This window comes from Bacillus rossius, chromosome 13 (genome assembly GCF_032445375.1).
Source record: "Bacillus rossius redtenbacheri isolate Brsri chromosome 13, Brsri_v3, whole genome shotgun sequence".
Lineage (NCBI taxonomy): Eukaryota > Metazoa > Arthropoda > Insecta > Phasmatodea > Bacillidae > Bacillus > Bacillus rossius.
In genome coordinates, this window is record NC_086340.1 from 29712548 (window position 1) to 29733806 (window position 21259).

The window sequence follows — 21259 nt, forward strand, 5'->3', positions numbered from 1 at the left end:
ATTTTAATTTTTCTTAATTTATTGTATTAATAAAACTTTAAAAATAATACGTTATGTATGAGAGAAAATCTTTTGGTTTCCCGGAGCGGGGAGGGGGGGGGGGGGGGCTGATAATGTATATAATTTCCATTTCACAGTTACAATTTTGTAAGCTTATGCGGGGCCTCGTAGAGAGGGGCTTTTTGAAGGGGGCCCCCCAAAATTTATGCCCATGCTTCATTGTCATTCATATTGAATTGTTACTTTTCTTGGGGTGTGATTTAAACAGTAGTGTGTTCAAATTTCTGTAAACTCTTTGTAACAAACACTTCATTTAGAATTTCGTACATTAGAATATGGTAGTGAGTTGTGTTCAGTTCTTTTGAAAACAAAATACCTTCTTAATTTACAAAATTGAAATGACAGTCTGTTAATGGATATTTCAAAAAGTGTAATTTTACTAAACTGTTTAACCATATTGTAAATTGTAATAGGTTAGAGGTGATGTTTCTGCTTTGGCATGGTTCTTTTTAGGGATGTTTTGTGAGATATGATGGATATTCTTACAGGGTTCGGTAGCGTACGTGCAACAGCAGGCTTGGATTCAGAACGCCTCGCTGAGAGACAACATCACGTTTGGAAAGCCCTTGGACCATTCAGCGTACTTGCGAGTGGTTGAAGCGTGTGCCTTGAAGCCAGACTTGGAGATGTTGCCGGCCGGTGACCAGACCGAGATAGGGGAGAAGGTGAGTGATTTGCAAGTGTCGAGCGCTGCATTCCTTTGCCTCTTGTTAGTTTTAACTGCAGTGACCAGATGAGTTTGGGTTTGAAGGTGGATGAATAAAGACGAAGGGAGGTACGGTCGGTTCATCTTTACTTTTACATTTTAGGAAGCTGTGCTTAAAATATAATTTCAGCACTGCCATTTTTAGCAGTTTTCCATGTTGAGTCATCAGTAGAGATGGTGATTTTTCGTTTTCGCAAAATAAATGCGAAAATATGCTAAATTATATTTTTTCCGCTATAAAGTGCGAAATCTAGACTATTCCGAGATAAATGCGAAATCAAGGTATAAAATGTAGATTCGTCTTCACTCTACACAATTTATTTACCGATTGTATTTCGTTTCAGTTCAGTATCAAAAGAAACCATCATTTTATGGCGTATTCAGCACAAGTATCTTATTGTCACGTTATTCACAACACTTTTGTTCGTAAATATTAAAGAATGGCCTTCCGTGCCTCGCGATTGTAAACAAAGCAAAGAACAACTAGTTGGAAGAGTGTCCGTCATCTTGCAGAGTACAAGTTTTTAGGCCACCATATTGCGACATCTCTGCTTCGCCGTGCTAACAATGGTTAAGTCCCATTTTCTGGCTGTGTTTCACGTGAAAGCCGTGTTCTTGTGTAGTCTGTGGAAGGTGGTGTGTTTACAAGTACGTGCATACTCATGAATGTGTTGTGTACTGTTATTTCTCGTGGTAATTATGGGACGAAACCTAATTTCCATTCGTGATCGCATAAATGAATACAAAAGTGAACAGTTCTACGAAAGTGATACGAATATTTTAATGTGCAATTTATGCAATCGCCGTCTGGAGTGGAAAAAAGAAAGATGTACTTGAAAAGCACATTAAATCTGAGGGACATCAGGCTGCAAAAAAAAGATTCACAGAGAAATCGGATGAAGAAAAAAAGTCGGTAAAACGGCAAGCAACGGTTTCTAGCATGATCGGAAACCAAAAGAAGGCGAAAATTGAAAGGGAAAAAAAAAAAGGGGAAGAAATGGAAAAAAAAAAAACGCATTTCAATAACATTATTTGTGCACTCTACATCAACTATAGCTGTGAACACGGCTAAAAAATATTTATTGTAATTTTAAGTATTCAATTTATTGCACTCATAAGTGCTAAAAAGTTGTTTGGAAACCTGCCAACCTGTAGTTGTGCTAGATCTTTATTTCTGTGGTTGTTAATAATTATTATGTGTATTATTTAATGCTTATTAAAAATACACTTTTCTTCTGTAATGTAAAATGAGAGAATTGGCTAAATCTTGTTTTTAAAAATGCTACAAAATGATAAATTTTAAATTCAAAATGCTAAATGTTATTATTTTAAATGCTATAAATCACCATCTCTAGTCATCAGTAGTTAGACTGGGTACTTGCACAACGCGGAGCGGCTGGTGTGGATGACGCGATGCGTGTGTGAACAGGGCATCAACCTGAGCGGGGGACAGAAGCAGAGGGTGAGTCTGGCTCGAGCCGTGTACAGCAACGCCGACCTCTACCTCATGGACGACCCCCTCAGTGCCGTCGACAGCCACGTCGGCAAGCACATCTTCGAGAACGTCATCGGCCCGGCCGGGATGCTCCGCAAGAAGGCAAGTGCTATATTACCTTAGGAGGGATGGTTATCCCTGAAATTAAGAATGATGAATTAAAAGAAATATTTTTTAGATTATTGGTAGCAGTTTGTTGATTTCAGTTAAAAGTTCCAAAATAAATTTAAAATTAAGTAATAATCATTTAAATTTTTTCAAAAAAGGTTTGAAAAAAAAATATTTTTGTTGGTTCCTGCAAACAAAAAAAAATGTCTTGATTGAGTTATGATGTGTGAAAAACATTGAACATATTCAGAGAAATGAGGATCATATGTCCAAGTCAAAATTGTTAAAAATCAGTGACTATTGCATTGAATTTTGTGTACAGACGCGAGTCCTGGTGACGCATGGCATCACTTTCTTGCCGGAAGTAGATCTCATAGTGGTACTGAAGGATGGGGAGATATCAGAACGAGGCACTTACAAGGAGCTGCTTGAGAAGAAGGGAGCTTTCGCAGACTTCCTGATCCAGCACTTGGGAGAGGGCGATACTACGGAGGCAGGTTGGTGGTTCTCGGTACATTACGAATTTAACTCTAAAGATATCTTTTATACTGCCCTTTTTAGTATACGTTAGTAAAATTCACGCTAGTTCTGGACATTTTAAATATAAAATTTTTAGGGGTATGCGGGATCCCGACGCTTCGGGAAAAAAGTCGGGAAAATAGGCTTCCCGAAATGCCGGGCGGGAATTTTATTACTCCCGAATTTTTCGGGAAATTGTTTTAAAATTTACAAATGTTTACTAATCAAGTGAACATGTTTTCTATCAATTCAAACTGTTTTTACAACAATATTTTTTATGGATGCATATATTTTTGAAGGGTTTCCGTACTATTTAAACGCACAACATCTTTTAAACGTATGCCGATCGTAGCGACAGCTGTTGTGTGCAGTGAATTATGATAATCGTTTACACATATCTAATTGGAATATAAAAAACGTACATGGAGTACCTTAAATATTGTATGCGCTCATAAATATATTTCTTCAAGGGTACAAATTTGCAAGATACGTGAATAGTCAGTTATATAACGTTATTGCCGTCACCATCGAATACTTAACCTAAAACCACCGTGTGTCCTTGGACACAAACAAAACATTCACATCTTTTCGCCAAAGATATAAGAAATACTAGAATTGCGTTACAAATCGAAGCGTAACCGTTCTCATTACTTGATAGCAGTGGCGATGTAGAGAACTGTATTGGCACTTTGAAAAATATGAAATCACGTAGTTTTACACCACTGCTCATGAGTATCTAAATATCTATGATTTTGTTTTGGGAGAAAAAAAATAGTTGTTTACTGTTTAGTTTGGCGGGCTTTGTCGGCTGACGTTATGTTATTAAGGCTTGTGCAAAGTATCTGTTCCTATTTTCGATGCCGTTGTATATTAAAACAAACTAGCAGCCTACAAATAACGGAGTTCGCAATCGATCAGCCTGTTACTTGTAAACCTAAAGGTGTTTGGAAGTATTTAGAACGTCTGACAGACAGTAAATCTCTGGCAAAGTGTGTCTCGTGTGGAAAATTTTTGAGATGTGAGCATGGTAGCACGTCTGGATTACTAAGACATCTCAATAAAAATCCCTCTATAAAAAAAAGAATTTGAGGATGCTAAAAAAAATATGAAGTCGCCGCTGAAAAAAGGGCAAGTGAAGCAGACAAAAGAAATAGCAGTAAAAAACAACTATCTTTGCAAGAAACTTTTAAATGACCATCTTCTCATATTAGAATTAAATATTTGCTTTTTTTTTTAATTTTTCCCGATCCCATCCCGTTTCCCGCGGGAATAATTTATTTTTTCCGAAAATTTTCCGCAGTACAAAAACCTATTCCCGCACACCCCTAAAAATTTTGTCACCGTACTGCTTGCTGTAAATAAGAACTAGCTCAGATGGGTGCCAATTTGCCTTCCTAGAAGGCTATGTGCAGATTCACTGTCGGTTGAGCAAGAGGTAGAGGAGAGGGGGTCGGGCCACGACAGACGGTAAAGATACGGCGTTGGTCTCGAACTCAGGGTGGCTGTTTCAAGAATGTTGTACACAGACTCTGTTTCTTATTTAGGCTGGTTTAACTGTCCATTTTCCACCGAGATATCAAATAGAGACTATGCACTTGGGTGGTTGCGGCGTTGATTGCGATTACGTCGTAAAACGGTTACACGACCAAAGACTGCGTGAAAGCGCGGTCTCGAGGAGCGAGGAACTGCACTACTGGCCTATACATTCTCTTGAGTCAGTCCTTTTACCTGAGATGGCTCTGAGGGGTCCCGTGCCAAACACATGACACTGTAAACCAATACAAGTATATATTTAAAAGAGAAAACATAAACACAGGATGCACTTGGAATGTTGGGAATTCCTCATTAATCATGTTCTTGATTGGCTAATGATGGTCTTAGAAGGGTCCTAAGGCCCAGGATCGGTGTCAACTTCAATGAAATATTTAAGTTAAATGAACATTGGTTGGTAGTATACCTTCTAGGGTTATGCGATTGTGTCCTCATCCTCCTTCTCCAAATGGTGAGTGTTAAGACAGGATTCTTATTCCTCATCCCATATCACTGTTAGGCTCATAGCAAATGCTAGGACTGTACCTTGTTATAGGTGATTTTTTCTTTAATATTCGTCTTCTGTTTATGAGTGTGCTACCAAAATACTTGCTATTTTTATTTTTTATAGTTTTAAAAATATTTTAAGCTTTACTCAAATAATTTTAAGTACATTTTTAAAGGAAAATCATAGAAACCAATGACTTAGACATTGTTTAACTACAAGTAAATTGAGTTAAATATGTTTACTAGTGATGTACTGATGTAATCATTTTTGTTTCATTATCAAACAGTATTCTCATTTTTTATTTTATTTCCATTGCAGCTGTTTACAACTGATACTTGAAAAACCAATACTAATAATAAAACAAAAAAGTGCAATTAATTTAATTCCTTCAGGTATTACACATATTTTCTATTTACCTGTTTATAGTTTTGCAGGAATCTTTAACTCCATTTTTTCGTCAATTCAAGGCTGTACTTGAATGTGTTTTTTGTTTATTGGTCAAAGGTATACCCTCTTTTATTGCATAATCGTCGCACGCGCGTAATTTCGCACCCATATTTTAGGGCGTCAAAATTTGAATTAAAAAAAAAACCTCTCCTGTAAATGTTGCATGATGTTTTTGGTCCCGCTATTAGATGCCAAGCGCTTTGTGTAGGTATCTTTTCCGTATTAAACAATGTATTTTAAAGTATAAATATAATGTTTATTCAGAAATTACAGATACTTATTTAAATAACAGAAATACAAAGCTGTCTGATGTGTAAATTTTCTTTTAAAGACTTTTTAACCATTTTAACCTTCATTGTTCGTCTCCGTCACCGCAGTGTACCGCTTACAAAAATGTAGCCAGCGCTTGTTGCAATCATTACTGTTTGGTTATGTTGCTTCCCGTATAGAGCTCTCACACGTAGTCGAATATCGATATCTCGCCGATTGCATGCAACGCGCGCTCTCTATGCGGAACTGAGTTAACTACATTTGATATCCCTCTTACTCGTGATGTTTACTACGGTAGTAACGCGTTTGTTTCAGCTTGCATTTGGATCACAGATTTTGTTTTTCTATTTAAAGTTTATTTTTCTATTTAAATTTGAAGAAAGGTTTTTGTTGCATGACTTATTAAGTTATTAAATTAAATTTTTTGGCGTACTCTTTTATACTTCACTTTGTAAATAAACGTACTTTTCATGAAGGGGTTTTGTTTTTAGAATACTTAATCTAACAAAAAAATTTTTTTTTTTCCGCATAATCGTCGCACCCCTACTTTTCAAACTTGATTTTAGAATAAATTGTGCGACGATTATGCGAGAAAACACGTTAATGTGTATTGTGCTGGACCAAAATTTGTGGGGTAAAAGAACTTTTTTTTTGGTCAAATACCAAAAATCCATTTTATAAAAAATATTATTTAGGTACTAACTTATTACTTATAAATATTCAAATTTCTGGAGACTTGCACTGTGATTATTTACAAAAAGTATTTAATCGTTTTTGTATCGGATATAGAATCTGTTGAAGAAATGTATCTGTAATTGTATCAGTATTGGTTTTAATACTTTTCTCCCTTTCCTAATGTTTACCTTATATGTTATAAATAAGTGATCCACAATTTTTGACAAACTTGCTTTTGATTTTGTGGACAATCTCAAACATATTTATGTAAAAAAATTATTTCAACTATTTTTATAAAGTGTGACCAGTAATTTTGATTATAGTGTCAGGTATTAGTGGTAATATAGTATTGATACCAGAAAGGCGTGTATCAGAACAGCCAAATTTTTTAATGGTGATGGGATAGATCCCAATTTTTTGGAAACTGAATCTCAGTGTGAAACATAAATTTGCATGTAAAATTATATAAATATAAAATTATAAACGCAAATTCTGCTGATTTAATGTGGAATCTTATACCATTAGTTACGTGTTTTTTTTTATATACGAATATATATTTCAGTAACAACGTCTGTTTCGTCATAGATACATACAGCAAGGAAGCTGCTACTGTGTCGCATGGTGTTAGATAGATGGTAACTCTCGATTTATACGCCGTTGAAACTATGTTGACTTCTTGTAATGGCCACCACAATGGAGTGTCCATGTTTTGTCCATGGTTATTGATTGTATTTATTTATTTATTTTCTGATTTGTGTGACCACAATATTGGGTTTGATAAATTGAATATAAATAATATACTATATATATTTTCAAATTTGAAAAAAAAAAAGATGTTTTTTGAATTATTCACGCAATTTTTTCGTTACTGTTCAGCAAGACAATAGAGAAAAAAACTTTGAATACTTGTTGCATGTTTAAAACATCCCTTATTTTTCAAGTTTTTGAGTATGATGTCCCATTAAAACATCAAAAAAGGGTATTTATATAACACAGATAACTTAAACTCAACAGTGAACGTTGGTATACAAAAAACTCATGAGTGCTGTGATGAATATTCGTAAGGAAACAAATATTTGTTTTTACAAAGTGTTAGTATTTGAGGTCAAATCAAATACGAATATTTTATTATTAGTATTCAAAAATTTGAATATTCCCACAGGCCTAAAAAAAAAGTAATAACTTTGAAAGACAGTGAAAGTTCTTTAATCTGGCATTCCATGGTTAAGCACATTTTGTAATCAATCGAGCTGCTCGCGTCAATATTTTTTCAGGTGGATTCAAGTGTTGTCCTTGGGCGCCAGTACGCATTACTGCACTGCTGGTGTTTTTAGCTCGCTCTGAGTTCATCCTTACTATCTTGATTTTAGTACAGTGTTTCCTCAACTCAGATTACAAAAAAATTATCTTTTAAAATATGAAATTTAATGAATGCAAATTATTTAGCATGGAGTTAGTACCAAAATGTATGTACTAAATATACTGGGGGAAAAATTATTTTTTTTTATTGTCACTGTTATTAGTATCTATTTTTTACATTTACGTTTTTAAAACTCACATATTCTTCCTCATTAATTTGTATTGTTTCCAGTAGTTAGACATGTTTATTAGTAATTATTATATTGTAAAAGTGCATCATGTATGAGTCAGTATGAGTCAAAATGTCATTGTTTTGGTAAAGTAACTATCATAGAACAAATAAGTGTCGTATTTGTTAAAAAGGTGCTATCTTTATGAATAACCACATTTAATAAAAAAATAAAAACACCAAAATCTCTTGTTATAAAAACAAAATTGGCCTTAAAATAAAATCATAAATTCTTGTCTCTATTCATTGTATAAGGTGTTAATTTGGCACAGTTATGCACAGATGCATAAGGAAATTGGACCCCCAAAGATTATAGTGGACTCCGAACAACATTGTTAAAGGTTTCATTCATTTAGTTCGAATCAATGAACCTCACTACATGAGAATATGATGCACTAGCGTTCACGGCCTCTGTGGACTTAATTTTGTACCAAGTCAGAGGAAAGGGAAGATAGCAGGCTTCTGTCTACTCTACTTATTGGCAGTTGGTCGTAGTCAAAAAAGCTAATTTATTTTACTGCCCAGGTGTATCATGTGTGCTTACTGTGTGCAGTAAGTTTTGTGGTAGTTCTCTGCAAATTTACAGTATTGCTTGACATCTTCCAGGACTCTGCTGCTTTTTTTTTTGTCGAGGAGCAGTAACATGGTTAAATTGTAGATAATGCTTTATTAGTTAATTGAATACTATTTATAAAAATTTGCTAAATACAATCATTTTTTTGACGTGACAACGTCTAATAAATTGATGAACACCGGCTGCATGCTTGAAAAAGTGTCCCGTTATGCACACTGTCCCGTTACGCTGTGTCCCGTTACGTTCATTGTACGCTTGTGCCGCATCTGTCTCTCTTCCACTCAATTGGAACAACCATCGATTTGAATTTTTCGAGGCACATTAAACTTAAAACACTCCCATTCGTTTCCTACTTTTCCTATCATTGTCCTATCCTTAACAGAATAACTCAGATTGGAAAAGTTAAATTTGAAACACGTATAAAAGTTATAGTTAAAATAATCTCTTCGTTAAAGAAATAAACATATTTGAATTAATGACTGCAAATAAAAGTAAATTTATCAATTAAATTGTAGATTTCATTTCACTCCTTCTTTGTATCCATACAAAATAGTGATAATTCAATAAAAATGGTTCATTTTTATTCATAAAAGTATGCAATAATTTCATCAATGTTTTGTTATGACGTCACGTTAAACTATCGTCCGTAAACCGACTTTACAGACAACCAATTTTTTTTCTTACCAGATTTGGTAGACCTGAAGGAGCAGTTGGACAGCTCGCTGGGCGTTGAGGAATTGCAGGAGAAGCTGACTCGCGCCATTCTGCGCCACTCGGAGAGCCACAGCGACGATGGGTCCGGGAAAGTGAGGTCTCGCTCCGGATCGTTGCAGAGGTGAGTGTCAGCAGGCAGGCTGCTCACCAACCAGGTAATTTAATGTGAAAACTTCATATGAAAAAAAAAAAGTCATAATGTTAAAGTACTTAAATTTCCCTGCATTGTTTTAAGAAACTGATCTGAATTGGCACGATAACATTTCATTGCCTACCAGAATAAGATTTTGTCGTCTTGGGTGAAAGCATTAATGCTCTATTTTATGTTTTCCATTTTGCTCCTAAATAAGAGAAAATTGCATTACACATTATATAGAGATGGAGGAGTCTGCAATTTTTTGAGCATATTTGAGTAGAGCAGAATTCAGTTCAATACCATCGAGTCAAGTCCAGACTGTATTTTTTTTAGTCAGATTTGAAGAATGCTTGTCAAGATTAAAAATATGTTTTAGCTGAATTATTTTTTGTTTTGTTTTTTAAGGCAACGCTCGTATGAAAGCAGCAACAGCCCGAGTATTTCGCGCAGTGGCAGCCTGAAGCGTGTGGCGTCAAATGAAAAAGGGAAACCTCCCAAAGTGGGAGAGAAGCTCATCGATGTAGAAAAAGCTGAAACAGGGCGTGTAAGTTGGCTCGTTGTAAAGAGCAGTTTGCGCTTTAAATCTTTCTTTGTGTTCAAAGCAAACTTTTATTTTTTTTATATGTTTAAATGAAAAAATGCAAGTGATAGCATTTGTGTGTGTGTGCGCGTGTGTGAGTGCGCTTGCGTGCATGTGCATATATGTGTCCGCACTCACGTGTGTTTTCACGTGTCTGTCTGTGCATGTGTGCATATTTGTGTGTGTATCTGCACTAAGTCAACATCCTTAAGGGGTCAGAGTTTGTTGATACACAGCCAGTATACTGTTTTGATGCTTTGCTTTGTCACAACAAATTAGAAACTAGAAAGTGTATTGTAACATTGGACAAAGGAAGGAGTATGTGTATTGTCTCGCGTGCTGCACTATTTGGAATTTTGACCCACTCACTGTTTCATACTTCGGGAGTGATTGATCGTGTCTCAAAGCGCACCATCTGTTTGGCCAAATAGCTACCTAACTGTTAGAGCTGCTTAGATCTTGTGGTTATCTGCTTATGTGGAATACTTTCATTATATTTTTTTTTCTTTTATTGTGCATGGTTTTTCTGTTTGTAGTGAGAGACTGTACCTTGTATGTTTTTCTATTTAACTTTTCATTTTATGTAATACAATTTGTTTTTTAATTAGCAAGAATTACTTCAGCATGGATTATTAAAAACATTATTTATGTTTGGTTGATTTCAAAAATATGCCGATTGATTCCAGTTTTGATTCTGATATTTGGGATATGATTTTTTGATTTTAATTCCGATTCCATCAGATTCCATACCTTTTGCAATAATGCTCCAATTCTTTTATTCCAGATGTGTATACTACTCAGATACAGAAGTCTAATAGTATTTAAATATTTAATTAATTATCTTATTTTTTTACTGTCGACTACAGTAAAACTCATTGTTACGACTCCTAATGGTACCCAGGAACAGGATTGAAAGGGGAGGGGGGAAATTAACATTTTGGACAGACTGACCCCCTCCCCCCTCCTCGAATGGTTACATAAAAATATGCTACTTTTCACACCAAGGCCACGTTCAGTCGTCTCTGGCAAGAAATTGTCAAATTTCCACTAATATTATAAATTTAATTTAATATTATATATCTTCCAAAAAAAAACTGTCCAATTAAAGTACCGTATTTACTCGCATATATGTCGCCATTGCAGATAGGTCGCACCCATAATTTGAGGTCTTGAATTTGGTATTTAAGATTCCCCCCATATAGGTCGCACCGGTAATTCATTACCGCGCCATGCGCGGAGAAAGGTTATTGTACTCGATCAGCTGCTGTTACGGCGTGCCGGCTGGCTCTCTGTTCTCTGAGCTGCGCATGCGCAGTATAACTCACTCTACGCTCCGCCCAGACTCGTGACCTTCCATCAGCAACAGCCAATAGATGCGAGCTTAGCGGAAAAAAATATAAGCTCCACCTCCCGTGTACCAGTTTTGTCCAGTTATAATACCAGTTTATTGGTATACGCACCAGTTTTCTCGCTGCCGTGACATGTTCAAGTTTACGTCCATCTTGATGTCTTGATACCAATAATTAATTAATTACGATCGCCAGAAATAAATTGTTAGCTTAAAAAATATGCGTCAACTGTACAATACTTCCGAAATTATAAAATATGTATAAAACAGTTACCAAGACTCCGCTCATTTTATCTTGTGAAGTTTGTCTCGTACCAGTATTTCGGCTAAGTTGTGACATAAATACAGTATGAGAAATTAACAATCAGCCACGTTCATACATTCGTGAGTTTACGTTTTTCCCTCGTGCATTTTAGATTGTCTCCTGCTATAATTACCCGGACTTTTACACGCCTAGGCTTAAATTATTACATGTTTAGAAATAAAAGCAACTTTTCATTTTATAAAATATGTATATTTTGCGATTTAAAATGTTCATTGTAGACTATAAACGTTACGTTTTTCACGATTTTTTTAGTGTTTTTGGGCCTACTAGCTAATCTTATCTACTCTTAAAGTACCCACGGTATTTTCTGGTTGTTTATGGTTGTTACGTGACGTAAATAGCGGGATGTATTCGATTTTGAGTCGTAATTTGCGTGAAAGTATTGTATTGGACTAAATGAGAACTAAATGGGACCTGAAGAATATAGTGCAAATAACGGGAAAACGTAAATAACGGGTTTCGCTGTACAGTAAGTCCTCTATTTACGTCGTACCGATTTACGTCGTTTCGTATTAACGTCGCTAATGTTTGAGTACTCGTGTTTTTTAATTTAAGTTGTCGCGAATTCACAATAAATGCCGTTTACAATGACAGTAAATCTTTATTTTAACCAAAACACCGTATATAATTCGTTTATAATTCTTTGTTTCCTTCGGTAGTTAATTTATGCTATGTAGCGTAAGCTACACGTTCACCGCCTTATCTTATCATACATAATGAGGGACGCTTCCTGCTCTCCGCTGCTCCGCGCGGTGATGCAATTCTACCAGCCCGCCCGCTCGGCCACCCACGCATCTCGCACGTAGAAGTGTTATCTACTTCCCGCAACGACACAGCATTTTCTCCTACCCCTTTTCGTCCAACTCCTTGGCACTTCAGTAGAGGTGTAAAAGTAACTAAAAAAAGTGTACCCGTATGCATTCGTTACTATAACAATTAGTACTCGTTACTTTCGTATTGTTACTCGTTACTTCTGATACCGCATAACATGCTATGTTATGTAACAGCAACGAATTGAGTCGTATTTCGTACGCGTACAGTATGACGTCGCGTAAATAATAATAAATCGAATATAAACAATTAAAAGTATTCGATAATTAACAGCTTTTGTTAACCAAGAAACAATAAAATCTCATTAGAGCAGCTTTATTATAATATCTCTTTTAAGATAAGAACAAAAAACGTGAAAATACGCGATAATAAAAAACAAAAACATACATATTTATAATTTGTAAAAAATACTTTCTTATGTTGTTTCTGTTCCAATCTCAAACTTTGTCTACACACACAATACCTTTAATAAACAGTAAAAAACTTAGACGACGAATTTCCAAATTATACTTTTCTTAATAAACAAACATCGTTCTTTGTAACGAATAAGCGCGCGCATGCGTAAAACATACGAAAAATGCGAGTAACGAAATGCATTCGTGTGTAACGTTTCGTTACTCGTTACTAGATGCCGCACCCGTTACTCAGTAACGAATACATACGGTTTGCTACAGCTCTACACTTCAGTCGCTATGATATCATTGAGTTGGCCGGAGTTTTAAACGTGCCGTTGTTAACTTTATCGTGATTAAATGCGTTTGTAGTAGGCCTACAGTATCAGCTCACTGCAATTTATGATTTTTTCTTCATAAGATGTCTTCCAAACGACTACAGTAGAACCCCTGTCATACACTTTTCAACGGAGGGCACAAAAATGGTGTATGATGCGGGAAAGTGTATGAAAAGGGAATGGCAAAAATAATTTTTTTTTTCAATCTAGCATACAAGCACAATGTCAGATTAAACTTAAATACATAATGTGTAAATAATTGCATTATATGAAAGATATGAATTCATAATTATATATCCATATAATAAAACCACCAGAAATGTAAAATACAGTCCATAATCAAGTAAAGCTGACATGAGAAACAGTGGCCTTACAAAATGTTATGAAGTCCTTTCTTGGAGGGCAGGAAAAGTCACCAAGCCTAAATTAGAAATTAAAAAAATTAGGCTATTGTAAAAAGAAAATCAGAAATTTATGCATGTTTGTTTCTTTTTACAAACAACTTTATGCAACAGAACAATTTTCAATAATATTTTTAACTTGAGAAACGTAAAATACAAAACACTCCGATCGTAAGAAAACAATAACAAACGGGTATATTCAGTTCAAAGATTAATGAATGCACAAAATATGAAATCCGTGCCTTGGTAAAGCGCGTGCACCATTTTCATAATCATTGCTAGTTTGCGCCACTAGTCTCGCTTGGTGCTGGCCATAGATGCTACTAGCGAAGTGCACAGTCTTCCTGATACTATCAATATCTATGGTGGGATAAAGTTATTTTCTTACGTTTGCAAATGTAAACAATGAACGTTTTTCAAAATAAAAGCATTAAAACGTAGTTTATAAGGAGGAATATAACAAAAACATTTGTGAATTTTGGTCTTTTACGCTTCGTAAAAACGTATGAAACGGGAAATTAATGATTTTATAAGTGTATGTTCCGGGAAAGTAAACCATTGTAAACATAGTACTTTCGGCGGGACCAAAATTAATCGGCGTATGACACGGGAAAATGTATGAAACGGGAACGTATCATCGAGGTTCTACTGGATATATCTGTTTTTATATTTCAATCAATAAAGGTAATAAAGCAGCTGGTTAAGTAACCATTCTATAAAGCTGAGAAGTACTAGTTGGACTTGTTTCCCACGCTGTCGGTTGTCATTTGCTGATAAAATTGCCCGTTGTCACGTCTGTATGCCAGCGCTTCCGGCCGACCTTGGGCCGTGGTCGGCCGGTGGCATGAAACATGGCTCATTTTGCGTCGTTTCTATTTACGTCGCGGTTTTCAGGAACGTAACCCCGACGTAAACCGAGGACTTACTGTATGTGTACATTGTAAATAAATTTTCCTATACCTATATAAACTTCTTTTTTGCATATTAAAGCAAAATATTGCAAAAACAAATTCTCAAAAATTTTAAAAAATTTTTCTTCACATATAGGTCCATTTTTTTCCCATCAAATCTGGTAAAATTGCCGCGACCTATATGCGAGTAAATACGGTATATTGGACCACCTACTGTCACCAAATAAAAGTGTGATGCAAATGTATCTTTTAACAAGCGCTAAGTCAATTTGACACTGATTTCATAAGGAAAATTAAGGAATGTTTTATTAAAATGTAAAATTATTAGACGTGGGCCATAACTATATATTTGCCAGAGAGGCCAGAAAATTGCTGTGACATGGCCTAGTTGCTTTATCATCATGGAATGTTAGGAAGTGTGGAGGAGCGGAGTGCAGGCAGCCAGTGGTTTTCCTGCTCAAGGCAAAAGAGGTGTAGTTTTTTTATAACACTGTGAAGTGACCTTTCTCTTCATCAACCCATGGGAAAAGATATTTGCTTAAGCTGTCAAAATGAACATTGACAGTGGTAGTTGGAACAATGATGGACGGTGCGGGTGGGTATCCTATTGCCTATTCGTTGATGTGTATGTATATCTACTCCTTGTAAAACATGCCGTAGGATTTCAGGATAACAGAGTCCTTATATCTTACGTTTATAGTCGGATGTTTGCTACTTGATCTCTACAAGTCACTTAGCCACTTTTGAATGAAACTAACCACTGGCCTAACCAGTGTTGTGTCGTTTTATGGTCACAAACAAAGCTATATCAGTTTGCTGAAAGTTATAAGATATTTTAACTCTCATCTCGGTACAATTAAGTAAGCTGATAAAGTGTGGTTGTTATGTCTCTGACCATTTTTTTTTAATCAGCCTTTTTCTGAATTAGTTTTCTTTGAATTTATGTCGCTGAATGTAGCTGAAAATACCCCCCCCCTTTTTTTTTATCTCCCCACGTAAAAAAATCTGGAAAATTAATTTTTCCTGCCCTCCTGAGGGGGTGGGGGGGAATCTTAGCTATCCTAAAACTTTTCTAGAATTTCAGGATCCAGCACAGTCTACTTTCTACTTATTGTACACAAATCAGAAGTCAGTATATTGTATTAAAAAAAAAGTGCAGGTTGTCGACAACAGTTCACAAAATGAATTATAAAGTGTAACTGATTCATAGTAAAAATAAAACATAATATTTCGTTAACAAACAGTGATCAAAGCCAAAAGAGATCCAAAATTATGCAAAAATAAGTTATAACAACAGTCGCAAGCAAAGAAGGTTGTGGGTCCAAAAGCAAGCGATATTACAATGGTTGGCTGACAGATGCTGGGTGATATTATTGTGTAGTACGCGAACGACCTAGGTCGGAAGAGCGCTCTTACAGACAAACTGTGTGAACTACCTGCGTACCAGTCGCATATCTTATGCTGATTTTTTGTTTTATAAAATGTAATGCAAACAATATGCAAATTTTCCATTTTGGGTAAAAAATATTTACATTTCAGTGTTGTCCTTGACTATGCTGCCGCCTATTGGGCGGCTACCCGGCCTGCGTCGGTAAGTGATGTGGCAGTCTGCTGCCGGGCTGGCACTCTGCAAGAGGGAGAATCTAAATATAAACCAGCCAGTGAGAGGGGAAACGAGTGAGTGAGCGAGCGAGGCCATGCAGTAGTTCTCCCTCCCTTTCAATGTTGTAAATGGCCGTGAACTGGCATCTTACTCAATCATCACGTTTCCATCTCGACAGTTTTTTGTATGCAACTGTGTCCAAACATTGTTTTTGCGTGAGATTTCCTATGCTTTCTACTGCAACATTTCATTCATGAAAAAACTGCTGTGAATTTGTTATTATTGAAGAAAGGCTGTATTTTCTCTCTTGGGGAATGCGATGTGTAAAAAAAATAATATGGAGTTGAAAAAGAAAACACTTTTTCTTCGTATTTTTTGGCTAGGGAGAAGGGGGAGGGGGTAAGGGACATAAAAGATGGAGTGGGGGCGGACAAGCTGAGACAGGACCATAAAGACTTCACTTGTATTCTACTGGAGACAGATTTATGGTGCGACTCTTACCTTGAAAAAGTTAAGATTTTTGGTCCCAAATTAAGAATGCTGACCCATACAAAGGGGCGACTCATCTGCGAGTAAATACTGTAGTTTATTAATGATTCTGCTCTTAGTTCTTTATTATATGTACTTGTTGGGCAGCGGCTCCATTATGAGGTGGTGCTTACCAGCAAACTATTCAAATATATATAATTTTTTTTATTTTCTCTATTAAGTAATTTTATTGCCAAATATATGATGTGCTATTCTTTTCGTATTATTTAACTCAAGAATATCTAGATGTCAAATATAATTTCAGTATTTTAAGTACAAAATCATTTTGTCGGACAAAAATAAATTATAATTTTGTTAATTTTTAAATTAGTTTTTAGTTAATATTAAAATAAGTATTCCGTGTGCTCTTGTTTATTAGATTGTTAATTTTTTTAATTTTTTTTTTTAAAATAAAAAATATTTACATTTATATTTCTTTATTTTTTCTATCATTGTAAATTTTAAATGATACTTAAAACATACTTTAATTATAGAACTAGCGAAGTAAAAGAGTGACTAGTTCACCATAGGACTGCGGACTAGTTGAGCGCTCTCAATGGTGTAGACTACCGAGTGCTGGCTGGCCGGCGCACAGACATCCCGGCGCCACGGAACTGCTACCTTTGTTGGGAGGGAGGAGGGGGTGTCCACTGCATTATGTGCTGTACAGCACTCGCCAAGAGAAAGGCAGAACTGTGTGCTTTAAACTAATTTTTGTCAGATTTTCTTTCAATTTTATACTTGCTTACCAAACTATTTCATCCGTAGATGATCACAACCGCAAACCTTCGTAATTATTGCAACGTCTTGCTCACAGAAACACAAACAACGTTCCAGATGTCCACCGTCCATTAAGCAACAGCAGGTTAACCAACCTTGGAGTTTGTTGGGACTTGAGATGTGCAGCATTGCCAAGCAGCATTGTTATGTGTTGTATAAACCATTTTGCTTTTTCAACATAAATTTTATGAAAAATTGTGCATTGGTTATTCAAATGAATTCGGTAAATTTGTGATGCTTCTACAAAATTTGGCAGTAATTATGAAACACAGTGTTAGCCTGTTAACTGATTAAAACTCATATTAAAGAAAACATCTGGTTATTTGGCTGAATTCCTTGAACAATCTGTGAAAACACTGATTAATTAAAAAATTCAATATAAAATTTGGATCAATCAAACTAGCCTGATTAGTTGGATTGCCTGTCTGAATGACCATCAGTCAGAAATGCCCCATATTGCCCTAACCCTATATTGAGTATTCACAGATTATTGGGGTTTTGGCCAATTATTACAGTATCGGGCGATTAGTGCGGTATTGGCGTTATTCTCTAATCCACCCCTTGAAACCAAATCTAGGTCTTAAGGCTCAAAAATAAAATAATGTACAAAAAACAAAAATAAATGTTAACTAACATCAAATGCTTCAAATTGATGAGAAACTGCAAAACCAAGAACTGGGACCGACACATAACTAACTATAATTAATTCTTTTATTTTTTCATGTAATTACATAACATTTTAGTTTCAGTGTCTATATTATTTTTACCAGGTATTGGGTGATAAATGTCTAGCATGACAAGAGATAAGATTTTTCAGCAGTGTATTCTATGCAGAACAAAGTTGTTTTGATTACTTTGCATTTGCCAAATTTTTTTTTTTTTTTTTTTTGGATTTTTGGAATTTTGGGTTGTTTAACAGTGTTTTTAACACAAAGACAAAGTTTTTCTAAGACAGTTGTATTTTTTTTCTAGGTGAAGTGGAGCGTGTACTCTCATTACCTGCGATCCATTGGAATGATATTCACAGTAGCCACTTTATTCTGCAATGCGGTGTTCCAAGGATTCTCTATTGGAGCCAACCTATGGCTGTCTGTGTGGTCTAATGATGTGTACAGCAAGCTTACATCTCCAAATGTGTCTGGCAATTCGACAGAGACTTCTTGTGGCAACCAGGAGATGTACCTTGGGGTGTATGGAGCGTTGGGTGCCGGTCAAGGTAAAAAATTATTGCATTTTGTTGGGAGTGCTTCAGAGAGAGGAATGTGAATTGAATTAACACCTTTTGTGCTTTGTTGCATTCGCTGTTTGCAAACTTCTAGCTTTTTGCATCTGACAGTAGAGTAATAGACTTGCTTAATTTTTATATATTTTATGGCAGGTAGACATCTGTACATATTACATTATCCTTTCCTCTCTCTCTTCCCTACTCCCAAAACAACTTTGCTCCTCAGATTGTGTGTTAGTTTTCTGGTGTTAATTTTTTTTATTACAGACTTTTTCTCTGTTTTATGCACATTTTCCTTTTTTTAACAGGTAGTTTCTCCAACATCACTAGTCCTTGTTTAAATAACAGCTCTATTAATTGAAAGTTACCTAATACAAATTTGTTTTGTTTATGGCATTAGTAGGGACAAGATTTAATGGTTTAATTTTCAGATAGATTTCATTTTTAGAACAGGATATTTTGGTGTTATTGTTTTTATTATAGTACATTGTATTTATTCATAAAAATTAGTGTATTATTTAACAAATATGAAACTAAAATAATTCTTGGTACTTACTTGACCAAAATAGTCACATTTTGACTGACACATGATGTACTTATACAATAAAATAATTTGTAATAAGTAGGGTTAGGAGTTTTCTGCACACCAAAGGCCAAAATTCTGCGATAGTGAAACACAAATTCTGCGATAAGAAATTTAAAGTTCTGCAATTTATGAAAAATAGTTTATCACGTTTGAAACATGTATATACAACCTAAAGAAGCCAGTTTTTCCAACGAGCTAACAAAAACAATTTTGAATAGCTATTTTACCCCCGCTGGCTTCTTTAAAAACGTATTTACTCAAAGACATTTTCATTTACTTTAGTGGATCACGATATATCTATATATTTATATTTTTTAATATGCTGTGTGGCTTACATCTTGCGCCAACGGCCTTAAGGTCATTCTTTCGTATTCAAAGCCTTGTATCGATCGATTAGTCGATTTATGCGCACATATTTCCATCGACTGTGACTACAGTCGTTTCATAAACGCCGGTAGGATCGCTCGCTCAATGTGCTACTGATCTTGTAATCTTATCTTTGGATTCTCTAAAAACGAAATTTATTTTGCCGTACGTGATATTTTGGTAATTCAAACTTGTATTTTTTAACGGCATTGACGCATTAATTGTATGAAAATGTATGTTTTATACAATGTTTGGAAATTATTCACTCTGCCCATAATAGTTAAGATATTATTTGGGAGAACATAACCCTTTCACGCATTATTACTGCACTCAAAATGGACATAAAAGGTACAGCAAAATCGGTGATTCTGCGATTATGCGGGACTCTTGTAATTCTGCGAAATATTCCGCGATCGCGGAAAACTCCTAACCCTAGTAATAAGTATGATTCAAAAAGAACTTCTCAGAATAATAAAAATAAATTGGTATATTTTTGGGGGCTTGATAAATGTGCCAATGTGATTAATATAAAGTATGTAACTAATGAGATGCAAGATCAAACAACATGATATTTATTTTTTCCAATCTACAGTAGACTCCCAATTATCCGAGTGCAGATTATCCGGTTTGCAGGTTAACAATGGCATATTTCACTTCCATAGACCATAAACAATTTTTGACTTATTAATTTTTTATTTCTGTTTGCACACAATGGCAACGGTTCTTATGTAACATTAAATCCAATTCAGTTAATTTATAATGATAAAGCATCAAACAATATTTTGCTTCTTTCCTCAATAGCTATTCGCTTCCTTCTGTGTATATTTATTTCCGATGACTAGGGCCACGATTATATGGTGAATCACGAAATCTTCCGCGAATTTATATGGAAAATGTGAAAAAAGTGATTTTTAAGAAAAACCGCTAAATAACACCGAAATTACACAATACAAGTCTCTTATATTTTAATGCGAAAAGCCTGATAGTCAAGACTTGCCCGGGTTCTTGTTGATAAACTGGAAGAATTTCCTGCCTTGCAAATCTACGTGCTTCCTCTAATCAGCTTTAGGGCGCCGTCTGGTCAGCGTGTGTGTTAGTGAAGCGGGATGATAAGAGCGACACTCAATGGTAGTTCTTGCGCGGTAAAACCTCTAAGTGCAAGGCTCTGAACTGGCGCGCAGTCATTTCGTTCCCGTCAGATAACTGTGAAATTTGAGCGGTGACCGTAACATTATATGGCGTAAAAATAAAGATAAAGGTGTAATGCAATTTCCTCTGATACTTTCAAGAAATTTGTAACGGGTTTTTACACCTAAAACTTCTAAAACATGCCTTTTTAGTAGAGGTGGGACGATACCACACTTTCGATACTCGATTCTGTATTGTTTTTTCAGTTCGATACTTTCGATACTTCGATACTTTCGATACTCCAGGGAAAAATATTTTCCCATTAAGTAACAATTATTACAAATAACATAAATTAGTTTTAAACTATATAAATTCATTCTAGCATACCAGCACAATGTCAGATTAAACTTAAATACATAATGTGTAAATAATTGCATTATATTAATGAAAGATATGAATTCTTCATTATATATACATATAATGAAACCACCAGAAATGTAAAATACAGTCCATAATCAAGTAAAGCTGACATGAGAAACAGTGATCTTACAAAATGTTTGAAGTCCTTTCTTGGAGGGGGGTGGGGG

The 21259-nt window shown here is 35.3% G+C and overlaps 1 protein-coding gene across 4 annotated transcripts in view; it reads left to right on the plus strand.

Annotated features, from left to right (window-relative positions):
• The window catches only part of LOC134538418 (multidrug resistance-associated protein 1-like), a 190034-nt gene that overhangs the window by 53424 nt on the left and 115351 nt on the right, over nt 1–21259 (plus strand). For all 4 annotated transcript variants that reach the window (XM_063379726.1, XM_063379723.1, XM_063379724.1 and 1 more), the window contains 6 exons: nt 549–725; nt 2196–2363; nt 2692–2866; nt 9168–9315; nt 9736–9874; nt 18340–18583. In XM_063379726.1, the coding sequence (XP_063235796.1) occupies nt 549–725; nt 2196–2363; nt 2692–2866; nt 9168–9315; nt 9736–9874; nt 18340–18583 (1051 nt within the window). The remainder of the gene's footprint in view (nt 1–548; nt 726–2195; nt 2364–2691; nt 2867–9167; nt 9316–9735; nt 9875–18339; nt 18584–21259) is intronic.